At 42.1% G+C, this 21251-nt stretch overlaps 1 protein-coding gene across 2 annotated transcripts in view; it reads left to right on the top strand.

Moving 5' to 3' along the window:
* The first annotated feature begins 6635 nt into the window (after nt 1-6635).
* CPD (carboxypeptidase D) overlaps nt 6636-21251 on the top strand; it is a 60672-nt gene continuing 46056 nt past the window's right edge. For both annotated transcript variants that reach the window (XM_070394789.1, XM_070394788.1), the window contains exons 1-2: nt 6636-7389; nt 13894-14141. In XM_070394789.1, the coding sequence (XP_070250890.1) occupies nt 6647-7389; nt 13894-14141 (991 nt within the window). In that variant the 5' untranslated portion in view covers nt 6636-6646. The remainder of the gene's footprint in view (nt 7390-13893; nt 14142-21251) is intronic.

Below are 21251 nucleotides of genomic sequence, written 5' to 3'. Positions count from 1 at the left end.
AGGAAGTAAGAGCAAACTCTGTAAAACCAATAAATAAAAACAAAAAACAAAAAAATAACAAAACATAGAGCAAAATGTATTTCATCTAACCCATAGAGGAAAGTACTATGGAGTTACATCCTACCTGGCTGTCTTAAGGCAGGTTCTCTAGAATCACAGTCTGAGAGATTCTTGTATAAATGATTTATTGAGGGAGTGTCCTTAGGAGAACCCGGTAACGCAGTGGTTCTCAACCTTCTGGCCCTTTAAATACAGTTCCTCATGTTGTGACCCAACCATAAAATTATTTTCGTTGCTACTTCATCACTGTAATGTTGCTACTGTTATGAATCATAATGTAAATATCTGATATGCAGGATGGTCTTAGGCGACCCCTGTGAAAGGGTCGTTGGACCACCAAAGGGGTTGCGACCCACAGGTTGAGAACCGCTGCTATAAGGGATTAAGGAAAGCAAGATAGGGGAAGAAGCTGAGCAAGGATGAAAGAACTCTGACCTCGGTCTGATTCCACAGCAAGCTCTCAAGCATAAATTGCCCTAAACTTTGTCCCCTCCAGAAGCAAGGGACCCTGCATCTGTGAGACCCTGCATCTAGGAGGACCCAGGTGATAACAGGGGGTCCAGGGAAGGGCAGGTGCAAGCAGTGTGTGTCACTATTTGCTAACGGGAAACCTTCCAAAGAATGGAACAGGTGTCAGCAGCAGCTAGTGGAGGGAGAGGCTGGCCTGGTAAAGAGGAACTGGGGTGGGGAACCAGTAGCACCTGCAAGAACCCATGTGGTTAACATTTCTCTTGAAAATCTCCTTAATTTGTCCCTTTCAAGACTTCGTTCCATTGAAAAAAAATTCCTCTTTAGAAATTAAATCATTCTTGTTTTTTACTGCCCAGGACACATCAGGAAATTTATGAGAATTCTAATTAGATGCTGCTTTGTGTTTTCATCATCCCTGTCTTCTACAGACAACATTTTGTCAGTTCCTCTAATTCTTAACTTAATCTTTCTCTCTCTTTTTTTTAATGTGTCTCTTGGCCCTCAGTTCCTTCTTCAGTTTCTTCCTCCACAGGCATTGTGTCTGGTCACCTGAATAATGCATTTCATTTCTTTGTTAATGGTTAGTAAACCCTTAAAAGTATTCCCATATTCTTTCCACAGTTTTCACCGACATACACTTCTGGTTTAGGTTTGGTCGTTTACTTCTCTTTCTCACTCGTTCTCATTGTAAGTTAGATACGCACGCAATGTACACATATCTCAGGTTCAGTGCAGTGAACCCTGGCGTGGGATGGCAGGAGCTCTGAACAGATTTTGCAAATAGGGCTGGAGTTCCCAGCTGTGCTGTGTGTCTATCTGGGTGACTTGCCTGAGCTGGTTAGTGGCAGCTTAAAATTAGAACCTTTCTAGGCTGCCCTGCTAGTCCTCAGAGTTGTGAGCATTGAGTAAGTTAATACGGGACAGCACATGTAAACAGAAGGAGGTATTATTCTATGCAGATTGTGATTGACTTTTTCTTGTCTTTCAAATCCCAAGTTTGATTTCAGATGGTTGCCTCTGGGTTCTGAGGTGACTTAATCTCTTATTACTGCTTCTTGGGCTGCAACTTGCTAGGATGTGACTTTCTCTTGCAGAGGCAACCCAGAGCAAGTGGCCACCTGTCCGGGTGAGTTACTGCTAGGGGGCCCAGGGCACAGAGCAAAATGGAAATGGCAGTTTTAACTGTAATCCAGCCTTTCCTCTTCCTCCTCTGTATTCATCTTCTCAGAGACCTCCCAGCACCACAAGCTGGCTTTTCAGCATCCAATCACTTGGATTGCACCCACACTTTTCATGTTCCCAGAAGCCTTCTCCTAAAAAAGTAAAAAAACAAAAACAAAACAAAACCCTCCATTCCATGTCCCATTAGCTTTCATGTCTAGATGACATGTTAGAAAACGGCTTGTTGGTCCCTAGTAAGGGTCAAGAGCTGAAAACTATTATTGCTCTCCATTTCTCTCCTCCACTCTTTGAAATGATGATTTCATACCTTTCTCCTTCTCCTCCAGCCTCCAACTCTCACCTGATGGCCTTACTTCCCATTTCATTAAGAAAATAAAAGGCAATCAGCAGAGAACATTTTAGCTCCCAACACTTGCCTTCCATCCCCATCCAGTTTGATCCCATGTTTTACTCCCCTTTGTAACAGGACTCCCCAAAAGAATTATTTCATCCACTGCACTTCATCACCTTCTAGCCCAGCCGTGGGCAAACTACGGCCCACGGGCCGGATCCGGCCCATTTGAAATGAATAAAACTAAAAAAAAAAAGACCATACCCTTTTATGTAATGATGTTTACTTTGAATTTGTATTAGTTCACACAAACACTCCATCCATGCTTTTGTTCCGGCCCTAAGGTCGAGTTTAAGAACCCATTGTGGCCCTCGAGTCAAAAAGTTTGCCCACCCCTGTTCTAGCCTCTCTCAAATCCACTCCATTCGGGCTTTTCCCTGACAAGACAACTACCCTTAGGAAGGCCTTCAGTAACCTCTGCATTGCTAATCCTGAGGTCAGTTCAACCTAGTCCACATCTGTGCCTCAAGTGCTCTTTTCTTCGCTTCTTTTCCGGTTTGAGAATTCTTGTTATTAAAAAAAAAAAAAATTAATGATTTCTGAAAGCCTGTTATATGTCAAATAACAAGTATTACATTAAAGGTTATACGCCTATTATCGCATTTAATTCTCAGAAAAATAAAATAGCTCTCCTAAGTTAAAACAGCTAGAAAATGGTTGAGCCAACATTTGAACTCAGTTCTGATGCCAAAACTCATGATCTAATGGTCTTGGCAAAGATTCCTCTGGCTTCTCAGCATAATTAGTTGCTTTTTTTCTCTGTGTTCCAAGAGCATTTTTTCTTTTTTAGTTCACTACATAGAACCAATTTTATTACAGAGATTAAACACACAGACTCTGAAGCCAGACCCCCTGGATCTGAGTCCTGGGTCTGCGGCCTGCCAGCTGTGAGACCTCGTGCCTCCTCAGTCTCTTTTTACCTTTGAAATGAGAATGATAATAGTACCTACCTCAGGATTTTTGGTGAGGATTAAATGCATCAACCGATGTAAAGGGTTAGCACTGTTACATAGCACTGGCCCTGCAGACACCTACTGTCCTATGTTCTGTTTCCCCCAATAGACTCTGGCCTCCTCCGACAGAATCCCTCATTCACCTTCCAATCCCTGTGCACCCAGCACAAAAGACCTTTCACTAGAGTGGATGCTCCCTCAACATTTGTCAAAGTGACTGTCAGCCTGTGGGCATTTCTGCCTGACAATGTGACATTTACAATTTCAATTACCTATGAGTTGTTTAAAGGAAGTGGTTGCCGAAGTCAGGCCATTCACCAGCCCCATTTCCTAACAATGCACGTCAAAACCTCTTTGCTTCTGTGAACAGAAAGCCTTTTCCTGAGTTACCTCACTTGCAAAGCCAAGACTTTGCTTAGGGCAGTGGTTCTCAACCTTCCTAATGCTGCGACCCTTTAATACAGTTCTTCATGCTGTGGTGACCCCCCAACCATAAAATTATTTTCGTTGCTACTTCATAACTGTGATTTTGCTACTGTTATGAATCGTCATGTAAATATCTGATATGCAGGATGTATTTTCATTGTTACAAATTGGACATAATTAAAGCATAGTGATTAATCACAAAAACAATATGTAATTATATATGTGTTTTTCGATGATCTTCGGTGACCCCTGTGAAAGGGTCGTTCGACCCCCAAAGGGGTCGCGACCCACAGGTTGAGAACCCCTGGCTTAGGGGGAGGAAGAAAGGGTCACCTGTCACAAGGTTCAGGACTTTTCAGGAACAGCTGGAGGTAGTTATTTAGCTGGAGGTTTCCCCTCCAGTGAGCAGTGACGAGGCCAGGAGCTGTGGGTTTCACTTCTAACCGCCGGTATAGTGTGTGCACCTGATAAGGATGGAGGCGCTAGACCTGAAAGAGGCTGCAAACACACCACGTGAGGCCTGCTGCTTCCTGGGAGGGTGCTGGCTCAAGTTGCTTCATATTCTTTCACTGCCCCCATGCTCCTGTATTTACATTTCAAGCCTGCCTCACTAGGTGAGGCTGTAGTAGTGAGTTGGCAGGAAGAGGTTTCAAAGGAGAATGAAAATGGTAGAAAAGGAAATATTTGATTGGAGGTTAACATGTCCCCTGGGTCTCCTTCGATTTGCATTATCGTCAAAATGCATCATGTAATGATCGAGCACTCTCAGGGGGAGAGTGGTCTCTGTATGGAGTTGGGGCTTCGTTTCTGTTGAGTTGCAGCTGATGTGGATGATGACGACTAGACCAAATGGGGCCGGGAGGAGAAGCAGCGTTCACAGGACAGAGAGTGATGGCTAAACTCATCACCTTCACCTAAGCCTGCCTGCTCCTGTCCTAAAATACCTCAGCGAGTACCTGCAAGTCGCTTAGGCTGTAACTCGGAGTCAGCCTACAATCAATCCTCTCTCTCTGTCACCAGATTCCGTCCACTTTCCCTCCTAAAGGTCTTTCAAATCCACCTCCTTCTCTCCACCTCCGCTGGCACTGCCCCCAAGGGTTCAGAGTCTCATAATGTCTTCTTGGATTATATCTTCCTTACAGGTTTCTCAGTCTGGAGTCTGACACCTTCCACTGCACTCTCCATGTTACTGTCAGAGGGATTTTTCTAAAGTAGCTTAAAATCCACTGGTGGCTCTCCATGGTCTTCCAGATAAGTGTTCCCCAGAGCCTGGCTTGTGGGTTTCTTTGGGCTCTGGTCTGCTTTTCTGACTTGTGTCCTGTAAGGTCACCTCCACACCTATGAGCTCCTTCACGTCAGAAATCCTGATCTGCGCCCTGGCCGGGTGTTCACTTGGTTGGAGCATCCTCCCACACACCAAAGGTTGTGGATTCCATTCCCAGGCAGGGCACACACCTAGGTTGCAGGTTTCATCCCTGGAAGGGCCATGAATGGGAGGCAACCAATCTCTCTTCCTCTCTCTCTGAAAATCAAACATATCCTCAGGTGAGGATTAAAAAAAAGAAGAAGAAGAAATCGGGATCTGCATGCAGCTGCCAGGATGAGCAGTATTTGCTCTCAAGCCTTGCAGCCTTCTGTGCTTGCTCCTCCTTCTGTCCAGAATTCCTCCCCCTACTTTCTCCCCTCTCTTCCTCAGGGTGAATGAGGTTTCCCTTACCTGGGACCCCCATATCTCTATGGTAGCACTTACCACAAACTGTATCCAATCTTTCCAGCTGAGTACAATGAATTGCTTACCAGACCCTGACTCTGGCACACAGCAGTTGCTCAATAAATATTTACTAAATGAATGAATGAACTCTTTTCTAGTCATATTTGGGTTTCATCATAGTTCAAGGAAGGGGTATTGAGATGTCTGGCCCTGAAAGAAGGAAATACAGGTTATTGCAATTATGTTGTTAGATGGGTAGAATTTCACACTTGATAAGAAGATTGTGAGGTTTTGTGTTTCTTCCGAGCTAAAGTGACTAACGCCCACTTTAAAGAACTCTTCAGAATGTAAAGCATTGTATTCATCAGCCTTGAGAGAACAGTGAGTTGTTCAGGAATTATACCCACCAAGCAAGTGTTCCCAGAAATGTCTTACCTGCTGCTTTTAAAATGCCATCCTAATGCTACGCTAAAACAAACAACTTGCTCAGGAAAGTTGTGAGAGGTGGTTAAGTGAACTATGAAATGAAATCTGCCTGCAGAGGGCTAAGACCAGCACACACAGGAACTGGTGGTGGTGAAATAATCCGGGGTGACACCAAAGAAATAGATAAACAAAAGGGAACCTACTACATAGCAGATATCCTCTAAATCAGCGGTTCTCAACCTGTGGGTCGCGACCCTTTCACAGGGGTCGCCTAAGACCATCCTGCATATCAGATATTTACATGACGATTCTTAACAGTAGCAACATTACAGTTATGAAGTAGCAACGAAAATAACGAAAATAATTTTATGGTTGGGTCACAACATGAGGAACTGTATTTAAAGGGCCAGAAGGCTGAGAACCACTGCAGGTAAAGGCGACACCTTTCAACACGGAACCTGAAGCGGGAATGGAGTGCTTTGTGAGGTAGTGAGCCCACTGCCACCCCGAGTGTCCCATTCCCTCCTTCGCTTGCAGAGTGACAGGCGGAAAGGGCTGAGGCTTCCGTGTGCTTTTCCAAGGTACATTCTTTCGAACCTTTTGATTGTTTTGATTCTCGGTTCTAAGCGTTAAAGCGCAGCCGGGAGCAGGGGAGGGGAGGGGGGAAGAAACTGCAACAAAAATGGTAAGGGAGCTAGTAAAAGCACTGAGAGAAAGGGGTGAGCCACAAAGAGACCGAGCCAGTGGCAGGGAGGGAAGCGGAGAACAGGCGGGAGAGACCGTGGGGAGGAAGGAAAGAACCTTGGCAAAGGAAGAGAGCGAGCAAACTCTTCCCGGACAGAAGAAAGGCAGGGCGACAGGGACTCCGCTGCTTTAAGGAAAGCCCCGCCCCCGACGTGACGTCACAGAAGGCTCTCCCGCGATTGGCTGGGAGCGGAGGGTTGCTAGGCGCGGAGGGCATCCGGCGGGCCGCGGCCACCGAGCGCGGAGCCGCGGGAGCGGAGCGGGTGGCTGTGCTGCTGGAAGATGGCGAGCGGCTGGGGCGCGCGGCCACTCGGGCAGCCGGGGCGCCTCCCGCCGCTGCTGTGCCTGCTGCTGCTGCTGCTGTTGCCGCGGAGCCCGGCCCGGGCCGCGCACATCAAGAAGGCGGAGGCGACGTCCACGACGACGAGCGCGGGCGCCGAGGCGGGCGAGGGCCAGTTCGACCGCTACTACCACGAAGAGGAGCTGGGCTCGGCGCTGCGGGAGGCGGCGGCCGCGGGGCCCCCGGGCCTGACCCGCCTCTTCAGCATCGGCCGCTCGGTGGAGGGCCGGCCGCTGTGGGTGCTGCGCCTCACGGCCGGCCTGGGGCCGCCACCCGCTGACGGGGACGCGGGGCCCGACGCGGCGGGGCCGCTGCTGCCCGGCCGGCCGCAGGTGAAGCTGGTGGGCAACATGCACGGCGACGAGACCGTGTCGCGCCAGGTGCTCGTCTACCTGGCCCGGGAGCTGGCGGCCGGCTACCGCCGCGGAGACCCGCGCCTCGTCCGCCTGCTCAACACCACGGACGTGTACGTGCTGCCCAGCCTCAACCCCGATGGCTTCGAGCGCGCCCGCGAGGGGGACTGCGGCTTCGGCGGCGGCGGACCGCCTGGGTCCGGCGGCCGCGACAACAGCCGTGGCCGCGACCTCAACCGCAGCTTCCCGGACCAGTTCAGCTCGGGTGAGCCGCCGGCCCTGGACGACGTGCCGGAGGTGCGCGCCCTCATCGACTGGATCCGCAGGAACAAGTGAGTGTCCTCCCCGCCGCCCCCCCCCCCCCCAAACCCCCTGCCGCGATCCACCGGAGTCTCCGGGCGCAGGCAGGGCCCCGCAGGCCTTAAGGGCCGGGTGTAGGAGGGTGGAGGGCGACCTCCCGTAGCGGGCACAGGCCCCAGGCCGCTTAGCCTCCTGTTGCTCTAATCGCCCAAGCAGCTCTGCCTAGAGGCGGTCATCTGTTCAGCGGATGGGCAGAGAGCAGTTTGGCTCCAGGGAAGACTCCTTTCTGGCATTCTGGTCCCCGTTTTCCCAGGATCATGGAATAGGAGCGATGGAAGAGACCTGAGGGATGACCTAGGGTTAGCTCACGCCTTTGACAGATGAGCTGTCAATGTTGCGATGACCTTACTGCCCTAGGCACTGTGCGAAGCCCTTCCCGTGGCCACAGGCTGACGAACTGGACACCATTCATATTCCCGTTTTCCATACGGGGAAATCGGGCGTCAGGTTGGCTAAATAATTGACATAGTAACAGAGTGTAGTTGGGACTTAGACTCCGGCGGTTGTTCGAGCTCTTCGCTGCCGCAGAGGGAGACCGTAGCCCAGAAACGATAGAGGAGGACACTCCCAGGGTCTTCCTCTTGGCGGATGGACAGGCGCGGGTTCTCTTCCAGTCTGCACTACCTCTGACTCAGCTCAGGAGCCCTTGGGTATGGCTGGAGGCCTGGCACAGATCTGGATGCTGCACCTGTGAGCGGCTTGTTTCAAACTCGCTGAAGGGTTCCTGATAGCATCTGTGCACTTTATGGTCACCCTCAGTACACACCGTAAGTGTTATTAAGCACCATGTGGGATTTAAAAAAATGAAAAGCACATGAGGATCTCAAGAAATTGGTGTATGACAAAAGAATATTATACATATACATGGGGTGTGTTTATGTATCCAGTAAAACTTTGTAAGGATTGTTCCTCCTGCAGAGTGTGTGTGGTCTGCAATAATATGGATTATCTCTGTGGAAGAGGTAGAACTTGAACTGAGCCAAACGGAGGCAAGGAATAAAGGAAGGTCATCCCTCAGGTCTCTTCCATCGCTCCTATTCCATGATCCTGGGAAAACAGGGACCAGAATGCCAGAAAGGAGTCTTCCCTGGAGCCAAACTGCTCTCTGCCCATCCGCTGCCCATCCAGATGGAATAACATCTGAAGGGTGCATGCGCCGCCTTCCCTTCTCAGGGATCAGCTTTGCCAAGATATCCCCATTTTTTGTGTGTCTTCCTGAGGCTTGTTGATCTTTCCATCTTTATTTGAAGGAGATTTTGGAGTGACAGATAAGATGAAAGTAATAATGAGCAAAGAAGTTTCTCTGTGGGAGTTGGAATCCTCTCTTCTATAAGATCTCAGTATATAGAGCACCTAGAAAATTTGTGGGCTTTGTGACATGTCTAGATTCTTTTTATCTTAAAGCTGTACTCCTCCTTTTGAGATCCCTTGCAGATCTTTAACTTCACATATGCTTTCAGGGAAGATTATTTTTCTTTTAAAGATAACCATGTCATGACCTCTGAACATTCGCATAAGAAATATAATGTACATCTTTTAAAATATATATTTTTTATTGATTTCAGAGAGGAAGGGAGAGGGAGAGAGAGATAGAAACATCAATGATGAGACAGAATCATTGATCAGCTGCCTCCTGCACGACCCCTACTGGGGATGGAGCCTGCAACCTCGGGATGTGCCCTTGATCGGAATCGAACTCGGGACCCTTCAGTCCGCAGGCTGACGTTCTGTTCGCTGAGCCAAACCGGCTAGGGCTACATCTTTTTTTAAATCCTCACCTGAGGATATGTTTTTCATTGCTTTGAGAGAGCGAGGGAGGGAGAGAAAGAGAGAGAGAGAGAAAGAGAGAGAGAGAAAGCAGCATTGCTGTGAGAGAGAAACATAGGTCCATTGCCTCCCATACATACCCTAACCAGGGATTGAACCTGCAACTTGGGTATGTGCCCTGCCAGGAATCAAACCCACCAACTTTCCGTGTACAGCACCCCACTCTAACCAGCTGAGCCACACTAGTTAGGGTGACTTTAATGTATATCTTATTATCAGAAGCTGTGATGGCCAGGGTTTTTCCTAAATGATATATCAAATGCAGTTTGCATTGCCCCCCCCCCCCCTTTTTTTTAAATCCTCACCTGAGGATATGCTTTCATTGATTCTGGAGAGAGAGGAAATGAGAGGGAGGGAGAAACATTGACAGGTTGCCTCCCGAACATACCCTGTCAGGGTGTGTTCGGGAGGCAACCTATCAATGAATGAACTGGTAACCCAGGTATGTGCCCTAATCGGGAATTGAATCCACAGCCGTTCAGTGCACAGGACAATGCTCCAACCAACTAAGCCACATCCGAAAGGGCCATCACAGCTTCAGTGACATGTTTAAAATGCCCTGTCACGACCTTTGCAGGGATGTAAATTCTGTGGCTAGATTCTTCAATTCACTGTTCTGCTCTGACCAAAAATGAAAATGAGCTTTGTCTTGGTGCAAGTCACCTTGAAGCTATACAGAAAGCTTTAAACTTTAAATTTGGAACCCAAAATCCACACTCTGGTTAACTCTTTTATATCCCCAGTATTTAATGATTATAAGATATGGTCTGGTCCAGCTAGTTCAATGATAGGAACTTGTGAGGATTTTAAAAGCTCATCTGTCTCAGTTGGTATTACATAGAAAGTCACTTTGTTCTGTGATTGTGGACTACTCTAACCATACCCAACCATTCTTCAAACATGTAACTCTAATTAGAAGAGAAAGTAGGTGACTATATACAGTATAGGGTGAAAAGTACACCCATCCATCCTGTCCTCAAAAATTAACTCAAAATGCATATTCTTTAATTATTAATAGCAGAGGACACTGATGTGATCAAAATAAAAAACATAAACACACACAGTTTGAGACTGAAGCCTAATTAAAGAGAGTTGGCTTTATGAATAGGAAATTTAAAAACCACAAGCATTAGTCTGTCTGTATGGGGAAATTACCTTTTTTGGTGTATTTGTGAGATAAATCATTTGAATAATATTCTTGTTATCCTATTCACTTAGCTGTATTAGAAATAGATTTTGTTATTTTGACTATGTAAAATTTTAAGACTTACTTTCTCCTGCTTAGAAAAGTGAAGTTTATTTTCTTTTCCTCACTTTAAACCATCCAGGGGATGTTTTTGTGCTATTGATAATTGAGACATATATTTAGGAAAATATACAGATTTTAGCTATTATTTAAATATTTTATGATTTACTTGACTCCCATGTTTTTTTTGTCACACTATATATCTTTAATTAAAGATATCTACTTAGATTTTAATAGATTAGCATATACATTTTTTTGGTATCTTTGTGAAAAGCATTATATTGGGGGATGGTACAGATTACTCGTAGAGGATTGTGTGTATATCTACAATTTCTTCAATCTTTAGAATGTAGTTTATCAGACATAAAGTTTTCTTAATTTTTAAAAGTTATTTATAGAATTATCTGTAGAATATAATAGGGTTAACTTAGAGATTTACATTTTAGTATCTATAGACTCTTGTTTATAATATTTATAATATACTTAGCAGCTACTTTAAATCTTACACAAGGAATGACATATGATGCTGAAGTCAAGTATAGTAATTGATTTGAATGAAAACCATACATACCTTTCAAATAAAATTGGGTTGATAGGCAAAGTTGGTTTGACAAAGAGTGGCAGTGGTGCTTTTAAAACTGTAAATAGAGTAAGGAAAATCTAATAATTGAATTTTATCACTCTCGGACATTACAAATATATCATTGTTCTATAAGTACCATATTTGGTTTGGCCATTTTAATATTTCTAAAAAGTGTTGCAAGAATTGTTGAACAAAGAAAAAAACAGCATTTAGTAGAGAATCTTGGAATGTTGTTTTAATTGAAAATATGTAATTAAAATAGCATGTTTCAGTTATTTAGAATATTTAGTTATTATTTTTATTTCAGTAGAATTCAAATGTCTTGAGGGCATTCTGTGTTTGTTTCTTCGTGGGGGTATTCCCTAGTCTGGTGTATAGACCGTTTGGCACATAGTTGACACGCAAGAAAGTTGTTGCTGAATGAATTGCCTGAACTGGGCCCCTTCTTATAACTTCCCAAAGTGGAGAGGTGAGAGGGGAAGTCTTCAAATTATTTTTGGCATGAAACCCAGAAAGTAAATTGTTAATACTTTAAACTATGGAGGAGGGATATGTAAGGTGAAGTTAGAATGTTAGATTATGTAATTAGTTCTGGGGTTTTTTTTTTGTATCATTGTGTCATCCAAGGTCTGGCTCTGGTACTGGGGAGTAGAAGGATAGTCTGTAAGGCGGTGATTCCCTAAACAAGATTCCCTAAACAGTTCACTCTTTAGCAGTGAGTTCCAAGTGGTTTCAAACACTGTTCTACAGCTTACTGCTCTCCAAAGAAGGAACATTTGTTGAGCAGGTGCTATGAAGCAGTTGTTTTGCTGGAGATGTTTCATGTGTATTATTTTACTTAATTCTTATGGCAACCATGGGAAGCAGGTAGCATTAATCCCCATTTACAGATGAGAGAGAAACTAGGGTTCAATGAATGTAAAGGCAGTAACTTTCCTGGTCATGTTTTTAGTGAGACGGGTCTGGGAGACAGTGTTCTTACCCACATTTGGCTGGTTCCATAGCCTGTGCTATTGCCATGATACCAATGGCATTCTCCTGTGTGTCTGGAAGAGTGCTAATTATATTAGTTTTTAATTAGTCGCTTTTCATAGTCTATTTAAGTATTTAATCACTGTCTTTAATGGCTAAGTTCTGTCTGCTGATGAACAGATTCTGTGTAGTTTTCATTGTTTGATCTCCTCTGAGACATACCATACGTTTAGTTTATTCTTTCAAGCATGTAGAAATAAATGTTATTTATCAACTCCCTTTAGGATTTCTGTAGGTCAGGTCATTTCAACAACAAAAAGGCAGAAGCAAGAAAATCCAGTTTTAAGTACAAAGAGAAAAATGTTTAATCTCTACTCATAGTGATGACTTGAACTATTACATGAGGGAGAGATGTATAAATAGGACTTCAGTCTATTTTTGCCTTTAGCTTTCACCATAAAAGGAGTGTTTCTGTATTTATAAGTTTGACCAGATTGTAAATGGGTTCACTCAAAAGTAGAAACATAGCCCTAACTGGTTTGGTTCGGTGGATAGAGCGTCGGTCTGCGGACTGAAAGGTCCTAGGTTCGATTCCGGTCAAGGGCATGTACCTGGGTTGCGGGCACATCCCCAATAGGGGGTGTGCAGGAGGCAGCTGATCAATGTTTCTCTTTCATTGATGTTTCTAACTTTCTATCCCTCTCCCTTCCTCTCTGTAAAAAAATAAATAAAATATATATTTTTTAAAAAGTAGAAACATAAAAAAGTAAAAATGTTTCTTTTATAGGAGCAGTCTTGTCTCCCTCCCTGTCAGTTTATTTTCTAATGGCCCAATCAGGAACCTTGGGCCCAGAGAGAGAGCTGCTTTTACAGTGATGCAATGGAGGACTAGTCTTTCATGTGCTGTATTGTTTTTCCCTGAAAGCAGCTCAGTGTATCAGGTTCCTCCTCCCACCCCTCACCCCCAGTCTTCTCAGCTGTGGCTTTTCTCTTGAAAACGTGAATTTAGTGTATTGTGAACACATCCCGTTTCAAATTAGACCCCTTATCTTAAAAAAGCATGAAAGTTACTAACCTAACTAATGTATTCAACAAATATTTATTTACACAAGGCACACTTTCTATGAAATTAACACATTATGAAATACATGTTTTAGGTTGAACTGTATGAAATTGCCACTTTGTAGGTCAAAAAAGATTGAATATTGGCAAATACACATTGTTTGACCTAATACATGAATTTAGAATTCTCTGAATAAGATGTCTCCTGAAAATATTAATTTATATTGTGTTATCCAACTACTTTTTTAATGATGGGAAAAAACTTTAAGATATTTGAAGTTAATTAGAATTGTAAAAACTGTTTAAAATTTGTTAAATTGATAATACTTTCTTTCCATTTGTTTTTGTTGATCTACTTATAATAACTGATAGAGTTGTTTTCTAGGTATCAAGAGAGATACTGTATTTATGAAAGATATAAAAAAAATTTTTAAATTCTCGCTTGAGGATATGCTTATTGATTTTAGAGAGAGGGGAGGAAGAGAGGGAGGGAGGGAGGGAATGAAGGGGAGAGAGAGAAAAAAATCAATGTGAGAGAGAACATTGATTGGTTCCTTCCACGCAGGCCCTGACCAGACCGGGGATAGAACCCACAATGTAGGTATGTGTCCTAACTGGAAATCGAACCCACAACCTTTCGATATATGGGACGATGCTCCAACCAACTGAGCCACATGGGCCAAGGCTGAAAGATGTAACATTTTTAAATACATGGTGTCTTCTGTGTTGGGTTTTTGTTTGTTGTTTTTTTTTTTAGAGATATGTGACCTGGCTTTCTTTTCAAAGGTTCGTGCTTTCTGGAAATCTGCATGGTGGCTCAGTGGTAGCAAGCTATCCTTTTGATGATTCTCCAGAACATAAGGCCACTGGAATCTATAGCAAAACCTCAGATGATGAAGTATTTAAATACCTGGCAAAAGCCTACGCCTCAAACCACCCCATCATGAAAACAGGGGCACCTCACTGCCCCGGAGAGGAAGATGAGACTTTCACAGACGGGATCACGAATGGTGCACACTGGTATGACGTAGAAGGTATGTGAAGCACTGAATTTGCTACATTTTTCCCATTGTTCGTTTAGCTTCCTTTAGTATACTCTGAGTGGAAACGAGGAAACTGAAAAATTCTAATTTTCTAAACTCTTTTTTTTTATTTTGAAATTTTCAAACTCACAGTCAAATCAAAAGAAAACTGCATGAGTACCCCTATATCCTTCATTTAAATTCACTGTTATCTTACCCCAGATGTTCCAGCCTGCTCTCTCCCTCCCTCCCTTCCTCCTTCACCTTTATTCTCTTTTGTCAAACTTTCCAAAAGTAGTTGCAGATTTCATGACACTGCACCTGTGAGTACCTCAGCATGTAGTTCCTAAGTATAGGGACATTCTCTTGTATAACCAAATACCATTACTATAACTGAGAAATCAGTGATAATTCAATACTATCATTCCACATGGTGTCCATAATTCAAATTTCTTCTGTTATCCCCAAAATATTCTTTTTTTTTTTTTTAAATTAAATCTTTATTGTTCAGATTATTACATTTGTTCCTCTTTTTCCCCCCCATAACTCCCCTCCTTCCAGCTCCCACCCCACCCTCCACCCTCACTCCCCACCCACTGTGTTCATCCATAGGTGCATGATTTTTGTCCAGTCACTTCCCGCATCTCCCACACCCCTTTTTCCCCCAAGAATAGTCAGTCTATTCCCTTTCTATGTCCCTGATTCTATTATAGTCACCAGTTCATTCTGTACATTAGGTTATTTATTCACTTGATTCTTAGATTCATTTGTTGATAGATGCATGTTTGTTGTTCATAATTTGTATCTTTACCTTTTTCTTCTTCTTCCTCTTCTTAAAGGATACCTTTCAGCATTTCATATAATACTGGTTTGGCGGTGATGAACTCCTTTAGCTTTTCCTTATCTGTGAAGCTCTTTATCTGACCTTCAATTCTGAATGATAGCTTTGCTGGATAAAGTAATCTTGGTTGTAGGTTCTTGGTATTCAGCACTTTGAATATTTCTTGCCATTCCCTTCTGGCCTGCAAAGTTTCTGTTGAGAAATCAGCTGACAGTCGTATGGGTATTCCCTTGTAGGTAATTGAGCCTCTTTCTCTTGCTGCTTTTAAGATTTTCTCTTTGTCTTTTGCTCTTGGTATTTTAATGATGATGTGTCTTGGTGTGGTCCTCTTTGGATTCCTTTTGTTTGGGGTTCTCTGCGCTTCTTGGACCTGTAAGTCCATTTCTTTCTCCAGGTGGGGGAAGTTTTCTGCCATTATTTCTTGAAATAGGTTTTCAATATCTTGCTGTCTCTCATCTTCTGGCACTCCAATGACTCTGATATTAGACCGCTTAAAGCTGTCCCAGAGGCTCCTTACACTATCTTCACACTTTCGGATTCTTTTTTCATTTTGCTTTTCCAATTGGGTGTTTTTTGTCGAATCTTTGGTTTGATTATTGTACTCCTCTGGTCTGCTATTGGGTATAATATTCTTTATTTCAGTCCGTGTATGCTTACTTTCTAATTTCTTTATCGTAGCATCGAGGGTCTCATTAGTTTTCGTGAGGCTCTGCACAAATTTATGGCAAGCCCTCAAAATTGCGATTCTTAGCTCCATATCCTCCATTTCTGTCATGTTTTTTTGTCTCCGCATCTTTTATGCTTTCTTGGTGCACCCCCTTGTGGTCTCTGTGCGCAGTCTTGTTCTAGCCAAGCCTTAATTGTTGTAGTTAACACTAGAGGGATTTGACCCCCAGGCCAACTGGCTGTAGGAATCAGCTGTATGGAAAACGTCTGCCTTCTGGGGAGGCGCTAATCCAGCCTTTGCCTGAGGCGATCGGCAAATGGCTGTGCTCAGGCTTTGGGCGGGGCGGGATCAACAGGGCGGGCGGAGGGAGCAGTTATGGCCACGCTCAGTCCCTTTCCCAGAGGCTCTGCTTCTCAGAACCCCGGCAGCCGCTGCAAACCTCGGAGAGAAAGCTGCCCTCAGGTTCCAACTGATGCCGGATAATCCCACTTCTCCTGTTTGAGTCTGGGTCCCTAGAGACTCGCCCGGATCTGGAGCCCAGAGTCTGAGACTCACTCCCGACAGAAAACGACAACCGCGCCCTCAGCCACCAGCCCGCTTTGCGCGCGCACCTCGGCACCTTTGTATTTTCCACACTGCGCCGCCTCTGAGCCTCGATTTGCTGTTCTCTTTCCTTCTAGTTGTAGAGTCTCTCTTCAGCCAGCCTTCCTGTGGTTCTGGGTGATGTCCGTTCAGTCTTTTAGTTGTATTTTTGAAATGGTTGTTTGCGGCAGCGGTCTCCGGTGTTTACCTACGCCGCCATCTTGGTCTCCCCCCCCCCAAATATTCTTTATAGCTCCTTTTCCTGCAAATTAGACCCAGTCAGGGTTCAAAAACTGCACTTGGCTTTTGTGGTGGTTTTTTTTTAGTTTCCCCAATCTAAAACAGTCATATCAACACTCTCTTTTCTTAATAATGGTAAATCCTTCGAAGAGCCTAGGCCAGTTGTCCTACAGAACCATATTCTAGATTTATCATTTTCTTTATGCTAAGATTCAGGTCAGACTTTCCAGTAAGGCCATTATATAGATCATGTCATATTAGGAGGCACCTCAGGTCAGGCTGCCAATGACCAAGTTGGACAACTTGGTTAATGGTGATGACCACCAGTTCTCTCCATTTTATATAAAGGCAGTAACTTTTACATTTTAATCTATGTGGTAACCATGGAATGCTGTTGCTCTTTAAAAAAATGTGGTGGTGTATACATAGATACTGATATATAGATATGTCAATCATAAAGTTTGCCATTTCTACCATCTTTAAATGTAGAATTAAGTGGCATTAATTTACTCAGTGTTGTATTGTACAACTGTATCACCACTGTCTATTTATAAAACCTTTTCATCAACCCCAAACAGAAACTCTGTAACTATTAAGCATTAAGTCCCTATTTTCTTCTCCTCCCCAGCCCCTGGTAATTGTTTTTAATTGTTCAGTTTATAGTTGACATACAATGTTTATTAGTTTCAGGTGTATGATACATTTATATACTGGTAACTTCTAATCTTTCTATCTCTATAAATTTGCCTATTCTAGATATTTCATATAACTGGAATCGTATATTTGTCCTGCATCTGGCTCACTTCATTCATTTAGCATGTTTTAAGGTTCATCCATTTTGTAGCATGTATCAGAACTTCATTCCTTTTTGCAACTGAGAAATAGCCCATTGTTTGTATATGTATACATCTCCTTCATCCATTCATCTGTTGATGGGCACAGAGTTGTTCCCACCTTTTGGCTACTGTGGATGCTGCTGCTATGAACGTTGGTGTACAAGTATCATCTGTTTGAGTCCTTGTTTTTAAACATTTTGGATATGTACTCAGGAGTTGAATTGCTAGGGCATATGGTAATTCTATGGTTAGCTTTTAAGGAATCACCAAACTGTTTACCACATTGGCTGCACCATTCTATATTCCCAACAGCAATGTACAAGGCTTCCAGAATGCTATATTTAAAAGAATTGTTAAAGTAAGTTTGGATTGTGTACCTTTTCTTTTAAATGTTATAAAAACAGCTACTGTTGATTTTAGGGTTTTGGTATCCTTTGAATAATAACCTTTTTTGTTTTTAATACACAGGCTTAGACTGTTTAATTAAGAGTAACCAGAAAGAACATGCCATCCCATGAAAATGTCATCAGTATAAACTTTTTCTCTTCTTAGAATTTGCCCATGATGAAATGCCTTCGGTCTTCCTTTTGTTTTTATTGGCAGTTAGTCACATTATAAAGTAACTTATGACATTTCTCTTCATGTGCCTTTACTTAAACTTGAATTACTCTTTGACTTTTTATGTCAAGCCATGTGTACCCAGATTGGGCTCTATGTGTGCGGACTCCATACTTTCTAGAGTTTTCTGATTCCAGTGTTTCTTATACAGAGTGGGGCAAAAGTAGGCTTACAGTTATTCGTATGGAAAATAATATATTAAATAACAATACAAGAATAAACTCTGTTTCATGTATTCACAATTATCACCATACCTTTGCCCCACCCTGTATATAACAAGCTTCCACAAAGAGGTTTGAAATATTTAGAAGTGAAACTTTCTGCCGATAATGATTAGGGGTGATTTGAAAACCACTTAAATTTTTTATAGATAAGGGACATGCTTTAATTCCATTTCAGTCTTCAGCAAATATATTTAATAAAACCTGACTTCATGAACTAGTGGTTTTATGATATAGTTAAGGTGCTGCTCTGTTATTTGAGATATTATTTAAAATAATGGGATAAAAATAATTTATTTTTCCTTTTTGGAGAAAGTTGTAAAAGGTTAGGAGGTAATTTTTAATTAACAATTGATTGTGGGAGATAAATCTATGTTATACTATTTTAAAAAATAAGTGTTCTGTCTTCACAGTAAGATTATTTTGTTAAATCAGCTAACAGATTTTTCTCATTCTGCAAACATCTGAACAAGTTAAATTTTGATGCTTCTATTTTTATTGTTTTTAAGAACACCAACTTCTCTCCCTTTTTAGCTGATTGGTCAGACATATTTTATGTTATATTATTTCTACAATAGCTAGTTTTTATCTCTCCCTGCCCTAGCAGTTTTGAGCTGTTTCATTATATTCAACAGGGCAAATTCATTGTTTATCTTATGTGGGACTGCATAAGTAAGATGATGTAAGATATTATGAAACCTTGTGACTAGGGTGTTTTCAGACCCGGATGTCTTGGAGTAATTTTACTGATGCTTTATGTGGTGCATTTAGAAATTATAGTTTACCGAAGTATGACTTAATAGAGCTTAAAGTGAATGTATTGTTCTAGTCCAACCCTTTTGCATTATAAGAAATCAAGGGCTCAGAGAGGAAATATTTTTTTTACTAACTTGTGCAATATTTACTTAGCAACTATTTACTGAGGGCCTGCCATGTCCTATATACTTTACTAGGTGATGGGGGTACAGTGGGAGCAGAACAGAAACAATTCCTGCTCTTATGGATCAGACAGCATATTAGTAGTGGATGTGAGGTGTCCTGGCCCCATTTCACCTTCATTGCCAGGGTTGATTCCGTTTTCTGACAAATCGCTTTTCGAACAGCCTTCTGGAATGAATTAAGTTTGAGCAACCGAGGTTGTTCTTTACCTTTTTAACATTATTTTAGAGTGTACTCTTTCTACTTATAAGAAAAAAGTTTGCTGTAAAACAGTATGCCCTGTAAAACACCAGCAGCCTCATACATCTGGTGTTTACTAAATTTCTTGATTGCATCATTTTCTCTTGTGCTTGGTTTAATCTCGTGCTGTTTTGTATTGTAACATGCTGTACAGGTTTTTAGCCTAGGAGCAATAGGCTGTATCACATAGCCAAGGTGTGTAGTAGGCTAGACCATCTAGGTTTGTGTAAGTACACCCCATGATGTTTGTACAATAAAATCACCTGACAACGCATCTCTCAGAATGTATACCCATCATTAAATAGCACATGACTATCTATCTATCTAAGACTGTATGTATATATATATATACACACACACACATGAATGTATGTATTTATATATCCACACACATACATACACTTACACACACACACACACACACACACACAAATACAAATGGGTGCTTTTTCACCTCCAAAGTGAATGCACTTCTGGCATTTCATACTGGGTTCTTTTCTTTAAAAAATGCTGATCTAAAAAGACAGAGAGAGAGAGAGAGAGAGAGAGAGAGAGAATATGAATATGCTGATAGTTCAGCCCTGGCTGGTGTGGCTCAGTTGGTTGGATGTTGTCCTGTACCCCAAAGTGTTGCCTGTTCAATTCTCAGTAGGCACATGCTTGGGTTTCAGTCTCAGTCCCTAATGGGGGGTGTGCAGGAGGCAGCCTATTGATGTTTCACTCTCACATCAATGCTTATGTCTCTCTCTCCTTCTCCCTTTCTCTCTCTCTAAAAGTCAATAAAAATATTTTTTTAAAGAGAATGGTGATAGTTCAGATATTCTCAGCTGGTTGTTCATGTTTTAAGAATACTATTGATAAGCAAATGTGCATTAATAAAGTGCATTTGGTCTTGTCTGATCTTATACATTAAGGAGCTGATTGGACCTCATTCTTCCTTTTTCTTTTTTTTTAATCTGAGTGCCACCTAATTTAAAAGGAAAACAAAAAAGTAAAACAATACCAAACAGAATATTTGCTTTAATAAACTGAAATATAGCCTAATATAAAATCTGACCCCTAGGAGCAACACAGTTGTGTATTTGGTAATGTGATCTTAAGACTGACATGAAAGTAAGGCTTACATGAAAGATTGAGAACCAAACACCAAAAAGGATTTTAGGATTTGGCCCCTAAATCTTCAGATCTGATGTCTAAAATTAGATATGCTTTCTCTTCCCCACCCCTTTTTTTCTATTTAACTCAGGTTGTAGAGAGCTGGGAGAGTATTTTTTTTTTTTTAGTAAAAAAAGGAAAATTCTGTTCAAAGAGCTGTGTGTGAGAGACTGTTGACTTAGTTAGATAAAACTGCAAACAGATGCAGGACTGTAACTTAGTGTAACTTTGTAGAATCATATCACTAGCAAATATATATTCAGTGGGAGTGGTGAAGGAAGTAGATTTTCATAAGATAAGTTTCTAAATACAAAGACCAAATTCAGTTAACAGTTGGTCAAAATGAAGTTGAATTTAAGGACCAAGAATATGGGGAATTTTTTTTTTCAAGGGCAACATTTGTTTTTTCCATTCATTTGACCCAGATGGTACACTTAATAATTTTTATGATCATGCTAACTAGCTTTTTAAAAATATCTTAAGGATTACAAAACCATCACTTAATAACTCAATATCTATAAGTAAATTATTCAAAAACCCAAAGTTGGGAGTACTTCTCACTATCTGTTAAAGTAGTTTTATTTAAGAAATAACAATAAGCTTGAAATTTAAATATAGAGTGGAAATTGCCTATCTATATTTCTACACTCTAAAATCCTTCTTCTAATAAAAACAAATACATTGCAGGTTTTTTTTTTTCTAAAAGATTTATACAATTCTTGTGTAATACAGTTTGATACATTATAGTTGGCCTCCTGAGGCAAGTTAAAGAAAAACTTGCTG

The sequence above is a fragment of the Myotis yumanensis genome, unplaced genomic scaffold (assembly GCF_028538775.1).
Source record: "Myotis yumanensis isolate MYYU_CA2020_CCGP unplaced genomic scaffold, mMyoYum1.0.hap1 SCAF_16, whole genome shotgun sequence".
In the NCBI taxonomy this organism is placed as follows: domain Eukaryota; kingdom Metazoa; phylum Chordata; class Mammalia; order Chiroptera; family Vespertilionidae; genus Myotis; species Myotis yumanensis.
Note: the sequence above shows the minus strand (reverse complement) of the source record. Positions and strands in the feature narration are given on the sequence as shown.